The sequence below is a fragment of the Buceros rhinoceros genome, unplaced genomic scaffold, assembly GCF_000710305.1.
Source record: "Buceros rhinoceros silvestris isolate BGI_N320 unplaced genomic scaffold, ASM71030v1 scaffold4150, whole genome shotgun sequence".
Lineage (NCBI taxonomy): Eukaryota > Metazoa > Chordata > Aves > Bucerotiformes > Bucerotidae > Buceros > Buceros rhinoceros.
In genome coordinates, this window is record NW_010388870.1 from 46550 (window position 1) to 59694 (window position 13145).

At 40.1% G+C, this 13145-nt stretch overlaps 1 protein-coding gene across 1 annotated transcript in view; it reads right to left on the minus strand.

Annotated features, from left to right (window-relative positions):
• The window catches only part of SHROOM2 (shroom family member 2), a gene marked incomplete at its 5' end in the record, with an annotated part of 46558 nt that overhangs the window by 27917 nt on the left and 5496 nt on the right, over nucleotides 1–13145 (minus strand). The window contains 2 exons of the mRNA XM_010131666.1: nucleotides 7591–7694; nucleotides 9667–12313. Of these exons, the coding sequence (XP_010129968.1) occupies nucleotides 7591–7694; nucleotides 9667–12313 (2751 nt within the window). The remainder of the gene's footprint in view (nucleotides 1–7590; nucleotides 7695–9666; nucleotides 12314–13145) is intronic.

Consider the following 13145-nt stretch of genomic DNA (forward strand, 5'->3'; position numbering starts at 1 on the left):
CCTCTTGGACCCTGGCTTCCCCACTAGTTTTTTATCCAGCACAGAGTGCACTCATCCAAGCCATGAGCAGCCAGTTTCTCCAGGATAATGCTGTGGGAAACAGTGTCAAAGGCGTTACTAAAGTCCAAGTAGACAACATCCACAGTTCTTCCCTCATCCACCAAGTGGGGTACCTTGTCATAGGTGGAGATCAAGTTGGTCAAACAGGATCCTCCTTTCACGCTGACTGGGCCTGATCACCTGGTTGTCTTGTACGTGCCATGTGATGGCACTCAAGATGATCTGCTCCATGACTTTCCCAGCACTGAGGTAGATTGACAGGCCTGTAGTTCCCTGGGTCCTCCTTCCAGCCCTTCTCATAGATGGGTGTCACATTAGCTAACCACCAGGCGATTGGTACCTCCCCCATTAGCCAGGACTACTGGTAAATCATGGAAAGTGGCTTGGCGAGCATTTCCGCCAGTTCCCTCAATATCCTTGGGTGGATCCCATCTGGCCCCAGAGACTTGTGCACAGCTAAGTGGTGCAAAAGATTATAGGGCCAAAAGTACAATATGAAGTAAGAACATGAAGAAAATAAGGCTGCAGCAGCAAATTGACACGGACTGCTCTTCACATCTCTGTGAGCAAAAAGCAGCCTATGAGGGCATTATTCTCAGACAATGCCCAACACTATGGTGCAAAAGATTATAGGGCCAAAAGTACAATATGAAGTAAGAACATGAAGAAAATAAGGCTGCAGCAGCAAATTGACACGGACTGCTCTTCACATCTCTGTGAGCAAAAAGCAGCCTATGAGGGTATTATTCTCAGACACTGCCCACCCCTAAGTGGGTATGACAATCACATGAAACTCCCAGAGGAAATTGCTGAAATAGTAGCTGTGATGCATGACTACCCATTCCTCTTGGAATTGGTACTTGGGCAACTGCTTGAGCAAAGTGCCACATGCAACGTTTGGGAAGCGAATGTGTGAGGCTATTGGAGAGAGAGAACGAGAGAGAGAGCAAGAGTAATAGAAACATTCTTATGAATCTGGAGATCTTCAGTATCATAAACTTTTCATGTAAATTAATCAAACAGGTAGAAATTCTATGAAGACATTCAGCAGCTCCAATAACTAGTGTGTTAAAATGACAAAGAATTATTTGGGCTTGTGCAGAAAAGCTGTGTCTTGGATGCCATGGGACAAAGTCCTTGCTTGCATCATGATGTGATTAACAGAACTGGTTAGATCTAGGTGATTTACAAAAGGAGTGAAAAAGAAGGTGGCAACAGGTGCTGCTTTGAGGAAATTATTCTGAATAATAAACACACAAACTAAAGATTTCCTATCATTGAGCAAATGGGCCATAAAACAACAGATGAAATTCAGGTTTAATAAATGGAAAGTAACACACAGGATAGCTTTTCCCATCTCAGCAACATATATAATAATGTATAACTGAAATTACTGCTGTGTGGGAAGTAAAAGCTGGATTTTCCACATCATTTTATGGATATAAATCTCTGTACTCCATAGGAGTAAAAAGAAAAATAAAACAGAAACAAAAAAAAGCCAAGATAAAGGAAGAATTATGTTACTTTATGAATTCATAGTGCACCCTAATGTTGTTGCTGTTCTCCTACTGCTCCGAAAGGAACATGTGAGAATTTGAAAAGACACAGAAGAAAATAAGGAGGAGCAAAGCCCTACAACAACTTTCACAGAAGAGGTGCTTTTCCTCACAGCACATCAGCAGACAAACCTATGGATTTTGATATGGGTTCAAAATCAGTCAGTCACTTTTCTGAAAGAAAAATTTGTCAAGGCCTTTTAACTACAAATACTTAGATTTGTACCTCTTAGTTACAGATCATCAGAGGCTGGGCAAGGACACCCAGCAGCACGGCTCCATGTTTGTCGTGTTTATATTTTCTCCAAGCATCTGTTACAGCTGAGAGAAAGTAAACATACTTAGGCAGACCTTCGGCCTGTCTTTTTAAGCATCAACTTCCAATCAACTTTCTTCATGTATCAGCAATGTATCAGGTTACGCTGTCTCAAAGTGTGATATTTATTTAGCTGTTATTAGTCGGTCACATACACCAATACACTGGAAAGATACAGCGTTTCATGGCAATGAAACGTACTAATTACAAGTATTCACAGAAATCTAAGGAAGTCAAAAGGTGGCAGAGGAGTCCTAATACATGAATAGATACTGCTGGACACTCTCTCCTATGTTGCCTCTATATGCATGGGAAGAGCCACAGAAGTGTTTTCCCAGTTTCAGACAAAATACAAACTTTGAAACAGCCCAAGACTGTACTGCATCACCCATTAGTCCACACAATACATACAATGACATCACTGGCAAAAAAAGTGACTTGACAGATGTCTTAATCCATATCTCTTGATAAAGAAATGCTCATGTAAATAGAGTGGGCTTCAGTAGATTGTGTACTTGAATTCTGCTTTAATAGATAAGAGCCTGTGAGCACGCACATCGGCTGTACTGCACTTCCTCCAGATGACAACAAATAGCTGCACGCAACTTGCTGGAAAGGGAAAACTACTTTTAAAAAAGTATTACTCTTTTACTTCTGACGTCATGCAAGAAAGCATTTTCACATGTAAATTCACCACCATTAGGAATTCAGGTATCTGAAGAATCCCTTCGACCAAACTGGTATGTTCTTGCTACAAGAAAAGCATATTTTCTTCTTCCTTTAACTGAACAATTAATCTTTCTCAAAAAAAGTGCACTTAAACCTTTAATAGTCCTTATTATACTTAAATTAATTTTAAAGAAGAACACTTCACTTTACAAGCTCTTGAATAAAATTAATGTAGAAATTGTTATTACTTTGCACATCAGATAAAAACGTACTTATGCATATTTATAATTTATTTTCTACAAAATACTACTTGTTAGGTCATTGAACTCTTAGCAAAATGATAAGAAATATTTCTTTCCTTTGGAAGAATTTATATAAAAAATTGCAACAGCTGTAGGTGAAGTATAAAACAGAGAACTTAGACCTCTTTTGCACCATAAAATAATGAAGCTTGTTAATACATGCACGAAATGTTTGCCATAGTTAATTTTTCACTTATAAGGAAGGACTTGTAAGAAAGCAGTTGCCACAAGATCATACTATTTCTTCCTGAAGAGGAAAAGGGAAGATGGTGAAAAAATTCTGCTTGTATAGCTCTAATGATGTCTTGGTAAGTCCTACAACAACTAAGAAACGCTCATTCTGCAATACTAATTCAGGAAGAACTTCTCAACTTGACTCTAACAATGTATATACAGTAATAAAGAATATAAGTTTAAAATTCATGAAGCAATGCCTGTAAGCAGAATTCTGCTTAACTAAGCAAATGGCCCTTTTGCTACATGTAAAAAAACAAAACACCCTTCAGGTTTTGCATTTCAATACCTAAGTTCCCACTTAAGCAGATACTGCTGCTGTACATTGTTACTACAAAACTTCTTTTGACACCACAACAAAAACTCCAAAATACAGAACTTAAAATTCTTGGACTTAGAAAAAAATGGGGTGGTTCCTAAGAATATTTCCAATGTCTAATTTATTTTCCAATGTGCAATTTACACCATTTATCATTGTTACCATGAGATTACATGAGAAACTAATTTGTCCAAATGTGTAATGTGGTTTGGGTTTTTTTTCCCTCCCCTCTGCTAGTTAACCTTTACAGATATGTATAACCCTTATAGATATGTAGCCCCAACCCCTATAATGTCATAAACCAGAACAAACTCAGAGAAATAACTATCAAAATATGCATGTAAGTTTATATGCGTATATATATAGACACACACAAACATCCATATATGCTTGATAAATACAAACACACATATAAATAGAGTATCACCCATTTGTAAATTCTTTGTCATCTGACTTGATTCAGAAGATGTAAGATTATTCACATTCCCATGTTACTGAAGGTCCTTCTTCCTGACACAATAATTTGCCGTTGCACCACCCAGTGAGTGTTGAGGCTAAGTATTCACCAGCACTTGAAAAAATCAGTTTCCTTATGAAGTGCCTAGTACTGAACTCAGGAACCTCTTGATAGGCTCCTGTTTCTGGCTTGTCAAAGATTTTTTAGAACATTAAACTTGGGCATTTAGGTCAACTTAGGCATCAATAAATTATTTTTACTTTGTTTTTTGTATGGTGAAGGCTATTCCTCTGTCTTCAAGAGCTCAGATAGAAGCAACTACTAAGGCATGAAAGAATCAAAAGAAACATCTTGTAGTGTTTAATTAGAGTTGAGTCATAGTGTGGTCCTGTATTTGACATGCACATGCTCTTGTACTTGACACCTACTAAATGTTGAAAAGATTTCCTGTGACTTATGATCTCATAAATTTTTTCATTTTTTGAAATTAGGTTATTTTCACAGGCAACGCCGAGACAAATTAATAGAGATCCAAGTCAAATGTTCTTAGAAAGCAAACAGAAGCAATGGCTGTGAACATCTCCAATAGATTGCCATCTTCAGAATTGTATCATGAAGCTCTACTCTTCTGATGCAGACTGACCCACATGTGCCATGTCATCCTGCTGGAATCCACAGACTACAGGCCAGAGCACACATGTCTGTCTTTAACCTTTTGAAGGGTTATGTCAGTTTAGAAATTGTGGAGACTTCCATAAGGAAATTAATTATATAACCAGCTTATGTCATTTGAGAAAAGAGAGATATGTTTAAAGGAGGATAGACTTTACATCTGTAAAAAGCTAAGCTTATGTAACTAATTTGAAACAGAAAGAATAGTAGCATTAAAAAAAAAGAAGCATCCATTTTTGTTTTACAGATCAGCAGACTCATAGGACGCTTTTAAGCAGTCCTAAAGTTGAGAATATACTTAGAATCACATAAAGCTGCAGTATAAGAACATTCGACTCATGTCAGATGACTGCATGCCTGTAAGTTCATAACAAGAGTGGTTTGGTTCTTGCATGAGAGATGAAAAAGCTACTATGGACTTTTTCTTCTTAATAAAAGTAATACCCCAAGCTATTAAATACTGCAGTTCGGAAGAACATGTTGTAGCTTTTCTAAAAACAGAGATGAAACAACCTGAATTAATCAGAAGCATTCACTAATCTCAGAGGGGAAAAACACAGCCCAAAGATGAAAGGAGTTCACAAATTATCTTCATCGATTTAAAAAAATCCCTAACTTTAAGAAGTTATGTTAATTTTGGTTTTGCTACTATGTGCTAAGAAATGAAGAGCACCAAAAAAATACTGTAGCAAAATGAACCAGCAGCAAAATACCCAGGAGGAGAAAAAAATTGCTCATCACACACTTTTTTCTTTTTTCTCGTTTTTTAAGCATTTACTGCTACAGTACTCCAGCTCTTTTCCAATCTAGATTCACTGCATTAAAAAGACACTTATTTCTCCTGAAAATAATTAGGGAAGCCACAATGGTAAACATTCAGAGTTCATTCAAAACTAAATTATTAGGGTTTTTTGGCAAAACAACTGGAGGGGAGGGAGGCCAGAGACACCCTGTAGCATTGGACAGTGTCTAACCCAGAGAAGGCACCCATGGACTCCATAACTGGCCCTCGGTTTGGGTCCCTGCATATCTAAACCACAAGAATGCTAAAGGGCTGCTCCTGGGTCCAGCACAGTCACGCTGGCTTTGGTAGCACAAAGGCAACTGTAGCACACAGGCCACAGTAGCACAAAATAAGCCATCAGCAATACTATCCAAACCCATATTTTCAAAGATTGTATTAAATATGACTGCAAGAAAGACAGTAGTTGTGGTTAATATTCATGTTCTAGAATATACCATGGACTAGGTAGATTTGTTAGCCATTTGCAGATGGCTAGCTTTTAAAAGTAGGAAACTAAATGCCTTTAGGGCAGCTCAAAAATCATAAAATCTATTCATGTCATGATGAGTCCAGGTCCTTTTGAGCACAAGAATGCCCTGTTAAAAAAAGAGCACATGGAAATACATATTCTTTCCCCTAGGACAGATGTTTGTCGTCGTGCAATGGTAGTTCACAATACAGGAATTAAATGCCCAAATGAGAGAATTTTAGTCATCTTTTTTGAAAATGGAAGACATAAGCTCTCTGCTGAACACAGGAGCTGATGGAAAGACTGCCAAAGAGACCATTTTACAAAACCTCCTATAATGTGGTGAAATGGCCAAACACTACAACTGAAAGAGTATGTCAAAATGAGCTTCAGCTTAAAAAAGAAAAAAAAAGTTATTGCAGCTGGTGCCCAGTCACGTGATTTTCATGGATTCCGTGATTATAAAGCAAGAATTGTGCTGCACAAACACTGGTAAAATGCTGGTGTAGGAGTATTATTCACAGGCTTTTGTTACTAGGGTTCAGCACTGGTGGATGGAAATCATTTTACTTGTCCAGAGATGCTGCCTGCTTACAGAAGCACGTCTGCTCCCGGCTGATTGCACTGCTGCCTCCCCCCACCTCTACTCCATGCGCCTGCGCACATACATGCGCACACGTTTACACCCTCATGGGCTATTCATTTTGAAATCACTACGGTAAGTACAAAGGGCTACAAAGAATTAGAAAAACAGCAGATGGTCTCTTCAGCTGTGCCATAAGCAATGCAAAATACAACCATATAAAACCACAAATGAATGCTAATCTTTTACAAGCTTTTACAGTCACGACTAGAGTATGTGTTTGCTACAGTTCATATTTTTTTTCTCCCCTTGAGATACTAATACCACTTTCAGAACTGAGAAGAACCCACAGAAGTTGTTTTTCCTATATATATATGTTTCTTCTGTCACAAAAACCGGAGCCATCAAACCTGCTGATAGGAGTGCGTGCACAATCCCCATTCAGCTGCCACACGCCACTTCAGCAGCTGCAGTATCAGTGATCACTGAAATCACTGCTTACATTACAACAGCTCTGGCAAACTGATGGCCAGCAGGAGGGCTCCCCCCTGCACGCTAGACACTGAAGGATTTTAACTGCAACATCAATACAGTCATACATTTGAATAGGCCCTGAAAATGTTATACAGTTTAATTAAAACATGAATTAACAGAGAAAAGTGGTGCTGTTCAAATGGGAAAGCAGCTTTTGGTGGCTTCTGTTCATGTACAGCACTCTGTAACGGCACAAGCAGAGGAAAGTCCCAGTTTACAGCACCACCGTGTTCCAGTGGCATCCGTCTTTGCCAAGGATAATACTGGAAAACTTTTATGAAACCTCAAGCATTCCCATCCCCGCTCCCCCACCCCCCAACTTGTAACTGATAAATATGAAAAACATCTGAATTGTTTCATGCACACAAATAAAAATCATCTGGCTCCGAACTAACTGTGACATGCTCAACGCTTGACAATTTCTCCAAGCTCACCCTAAAGCCCCAGTAAAGTCCAATCCCAACATTAATTCTATCATGCACATTGAAGTATGGAGGGAGAAAAAGGGAAACAAGGGGAAAAGGCATAGCAAAAACTCTGAAATCATCATAGCGAAACTTCCAGTTTGGGTCAGGAAAAAATCAGATCAGTTGTCGTAAAAATTCTCTTAAATCCAGAAATTAAGAAATACTTACCTTACAGTGCAGTTCCTTTCATCCAGATTGTTAACTTTAGATAAAATACACTCCCCATCATCCTTTAAATCCTCTGCTTGCCTTCTTACTTCAACTGAGACTTCCTAAAAGTGGTTTACAGCACAAGTAAGACACCAAGTCATCATGTTTCAGACTCCCAAAAAAATCTATGATTATGGAACCTCTTATTTGTGGGTTTGCTCTGTTTGAATATACATGAAGTCAACAGCATAGCATGTCTTAAGCTTGTTTGGTTTTAAGTGGCACAGTATGCTGTGTGACCTCTTGCACAGCACTACTGACCTGGCTGGGCTCAAGAAACTGTCTTACTTTGCTGATCTACAGAAGAGCTTAACATTTATATAAACGTTTGCAACTTGCATTTGGTAAAGACAAAAAAAAAAAAAAACAAACCACACCAAAACAACAACAAAAAAAAAACAGCAAAGAAGTTACAGAAGAGTTGCTCTTGTTTTAGAAGAGGCAAGTACGCACCAGCTTTTGAATCCCTCAGTGAGTGCTTTAGTTTCTCAGTAAAACACACAACATCACTGTTCCAGAATTTTATTATCTCACTATCTTCAAACAACCACACCCAAAGCACAGCTTTGCATTACAAACACTGAACCTACAGGAAATTTAATTGCGCATTAATGCTGGAATCATCTGAATCACGTATGAGAAACATCATCTTTATTTACTCCAGCCTGTTGCAAGCATCTTCAATGCACTTATCACCATATTTTCCAGGTGCCTAAACAGGTGTCTGCTTTTTGCTCCAGGAGGCTTATACTGAACTTAAAGGCGTTGACTAACAAACCAGAAATGCATACATGGAATAGATTATATGATGTTTTTTCTGCTGGGTAGGCAATTACTTAATAGTTTAGTTAATTTAATTTTCAAAATAACTTCCAGGTGAATATTTCCAGTGCTTGGAATCTTTAACCTAGTAAATTATCTCCATAGTTAAGTCTCCACATTGAGTTCAAAAGTAAGTTTTTCAAAACTTATACACACAAAAAACTTAAGGAGTCTACAACTTTAAGAGATCAATATATTTTGTTTGGTTTTGAGCTATTCTCATTCTATTCCCTGTACATACACACACAGAGAAGTGCCCCGTGGATGTGCATGTGTGTATGTATGCAATGTTTTTACCAAGAGGAAAAAGCTAAAAATAATATACAGCTGCATGGCATCAATTCTTGTCTTTCATAAACTGAAGTTCAACACAGGTTGAACACATTAGGACTCCCTTACACATATCAGGCAATCTCATAGTAGCTTGAACAACATCTTTTAAACAGAGAACTTAAGAGACTTGGTTTCTCCATTTACTCCCTCTGCCACCTGCCAACCATTCCCTGGCCCTGCTCAGTTAATTTTTAACTTTGTATTTACTTGCAAGTTGAACTAACTTGGCATCTCTTCTCTCTAAGGAATATATGTATACATCTTAAATCAAGCAAACTAACATAAAACACTAAGAAGTTTCATTTGTTGCTATATTGTAGCTTTAACAATAACAGTCATATTTTTAATATCTAAACTTTATTAGGCAGAAGTTTTGTCCTATGTAGCTTTTGCATCAAGCAAGTTTAGAAGTAAAGAGGAAATCCACGGTAAAGTATTAGACCATTAACAAAACTGGACAGAAGTAGGTATTATTTCCCCTTGGAACACAGTTTCAGAGAACTGAAAGCATTAAAATGGGGAAGGCAGCTATACCAATGAAGAAGTACCTCTGGGTGAAGATTGCCTTGATCCTCCTACACCTCTACTGTAAAAAATAGGGTATTATCCAATCCTCCAGGTTGTTTTCTTCCATCTGGCTACTATGCACAAGAAATCACTTGATCCAATTGCTCTTTACTACACTCTATTCTTGCAATACAAACTTTGGTCGTCTTCATCTTACTTATGAGAGCTACTTAGTAACAATTATTCCCTTAGTGACAAAGGACAGACACCATACTACACTGTGTTCCTAAACCGGAAATTTTCAAAAATTATCTCTTTCCCCCTCCACCACCCTCCGAGCAAGTTAAAGGATAATGCAAAAGACACTTGTACCTGTTTGTAGAAATCAGTAGAAGGGGATGATCTAGACCTCTCATGGATGTACTGGGGTTTCTCATGTTGTTCGTGGCCTGCATCGAGGATATTATCAGCTGAATGGTACCTTCCTGAGCCCCTTGTCTCTATCGGCTTCCGCTGCTCCTTCCACGATGCTTGATACTCTGCAAAGGTTCCCAGGCGCTGAGGCTGCTCAGACCTCACAATCCTATCAGCAGCCTTATTGCTGCTACTATGGTGGACGTTATCTTTTGAAGCAGGTGCAGCTTCAAGTCCAACAGAGGCTGCCTGACCTCTTCTCTCATACCATGACTCCTCTCCCTCTTGTCCACTGTGAGCTTTCCTATCCAGCCTCTCAGGCTGTCCCTCAGCTAGACCATGGAGAGCTGGTTTCTGTGCTGCTTTCCTGTATGCAGGCTTACTTGTTTCTTCAAAAAATTTCCACCTGTCTGCAAACGAGCCCAGGGCTTCTTCAGATGTATCTGCATGGCAATGAGCATGACACTCATCTTCTAACATACCCACCTCATTCATCTTCTCTGGTTCAGAGTATGACTTCAGTTTCTGCTCTGTTGTGAACCTCTTCCTGGCTCCAATGCGGGAAACATGATGAGTGCCACTCCCTGTAGGGTTTGGTTTAGCTTGTGTAGCCTCGAAGAATCCAGACACATCTTCAGAAACCAAAGCCAATAATGAAGAGTTGTAACTACTGGTTTTCTGCTCAGGTGACCTGGGGAGATATTCAGCAGGGCTGGGCTCCAAGTCCCGCCGTTTGAAGGACGTTGCCCTCAGAACCCTGGTCTGTGCTTCCTTGAGGTGATCTTTGTAGGTGCTGGTAAAGTTAGTGTCTGGAGAGGCAGTGACATTTTCTCCTGAATCTGGCTTCCAGGTCTCACTGCACCCCTGTGTTTCCGATGACACTACTAATGTAGCAGTGCTTCTACTTTTCTGCAGTTTTGCTCTTCTCATTTGGATCTCATTTCTCAGGGTTGTTGCAAAACGATTGCTCCTTCGTGCCTGTTTAGACAAGTGAGTGTCAAATGGGGCCTGTCGTTCTGTTACAACTTCTGAGTTGCTGTCAGACTGTTTTTTCCCTTCCTGAGCTAAAGAGTGCAACATTGGGGTCTTCTGAGGAGAAATCTTGTTACTTTCATCTTTCCCCCACCTAAAATCTTTCTGAGCAGATCTGTTTTCAGTGGTATGGACACAGACCTTTACATAGTCCTGTTGATCATACCTAGTTTCACTCTCCTCAGAGCTGCTCTCAAAGTTTTTCTTTTGCCCAGACTTTTCAGTATGATTGGGTTTTTTAGCTTCTTCTATTACAGCACATCTAGCACTCCCCTCTCTGTCCACTGGGTAATGACTGCTGTTCTCACACCCTTTCTGTGAAGATTCATCAGACTGTTGAGGTAGATAGTATTTTGGTTTTTGGACCATTGTGACAACTGCAGGACTTTCGTGAGGTCCAAGCGATGCATCAGTCCCCACTGCAGGTTTCCAGCTGTCGTCCTTCAGTTGTAGTGGCTTTGAGCTTCCCTGAGCAGGCTGTTTTGCTGTCACACAATAATAGCGACTCTGACCAGTGTTCTCCACCTTCTGTTCAGCAGCATTGTTCAAAGAACAGGAAGTGTTGAGCAGACCGGCTTGGTTTGGACTGTAGCCATGAAAATGATCCGCAGGTAACTCTTGAATGCCACCATAGGACAGATAATGCTGCTGATCTTTAGGTGCAGCTAAGATTCTTGCATTGTTAAAAAAAGTGCTTTCATCACTGTACTGGTGCTGGTGGTGGTAACTGTAAGCAGGCTGTGCAAACCGAACATCAGTGCTGGACAAGGACGACTGCAGTTTGTTCACAGTTCCTGCATTACTATTGTACCTTTCACCAGTTGAAGAAAACATGTGCTCTGAACTGAGATCAGTTCTATAATCTGAGCTGCTGACACTCCTGTCACATGCTCTGGAGGGCCGCCACTGCTGCTCCACAGTTTCCAAGTTCCAGTCACTCCTAGGCTGAGACCGGTTCAGGGCTGTAAAGTGCTGCGTGCTGGCACCCTCTGAGTACACAGGGCCATGGGCTTTCTCATGGCCTTTGGTAGCAGCAAAGCTGTCACTACGAAGAGGTGGAGGTGGAGGGGGAGGAGATGAAGATTTCTTCTTATCAGGAACATACCAGACAGGTCCAAAACTGGATCTTCCAGAGCTAGTGAGCTTGCTATCGGGATGTTCCTCTATTCTAGGACTTCTGTTGTTCTCATATTGGATGGAAGTCAAATACCCAGGTCTGTCCTCTGTTCCACTGCTGTCATTCAAGAACTGGCCAGACTTGTTTCCATGCTTAGCAGTCTCCCAGTGGCCTACTTTGTACAGCATATTCTCTGTAGAAGAAGTGTCTGCACTGGACAGAGTGTGGTCAGGGGTGCTAGAACTCGTGGAGAAAGACCCGTAGGCTGAATCCCGCTTACTTTGGCTCCCTAGATGATCAATGCTACTATTAGACCTTGCAGAACAAAGTCTTCCATACTGGGCTACTTGTGGAGTGTGGTCCCAGCTGTCCATACTTCCCAAAGAGCTGAATTGGTCAGAAGTGCGATGTAGACTTGATTGATCCCATGAGTTTGACAGGTCATGAGAAGAACAGCTACAGTAGGAAAGAAACAAAGAGCCTTAGAATACACACATCAGTCAAAAAATGCCACAATGTAATTATAAATCTATAGCCACCAATTTTACTAACATTGTTCAATATCCATCTTCATTGCACTTACTCAAGGCAATCTAATAAAATTGGAAGTTTGTACAGAAAGTCTAACTCACTCAACTTCCCTTTGTAAGTTTACCAATAAGTAATATACATTCATGTACCAGAAGGCCCCCCTCTCCCTCTGCAAGTTTTCTTTTTGCTGACTTTCCTTTAAGACAAATTTAGTTTGAGCTCCACTAGGTCCCTCTTTCCCAGGAGAAAAAACAACTTATTTTTCAACTTGCTTCTCCAGGCACCCCAATTTTTACAGCTGTTAAACTCCCACACTTTCCTGTTCATCTTTTGTAATCCCACTTTGAACTTCTTCAGCTCATAAAGTTACTCCCTGGGTCCTGCTTATCCAAACCTGTCCATTCGTTTAATATTTTAACTTCTAAACAGAGGTTTACTACAAACATTTGCCTGAAATGCCACCATTTTAGTTCTGAACCTCCACACACACCTCACCAATATGGTCTCAAAACACTCTCAGGTTGACATCTGTCCTGGTTTTGGCTGGGACAAGGGTTAATTATCATCCTAGTAGCTGGCACAGTGCTGTGATTTCTATTTAGTGCGCCATGCTTACAATAATGTCATTCAATTCCACCCAGTTCCACAACACTGACAAGAAAACATCAGGAGGAGAGGCCGGAGCAATGGCCAAAATTAAACTTCTGACTTTCCTTCAAGAATCCTTACCACCACCACCACCACTCTGCCACTCTTT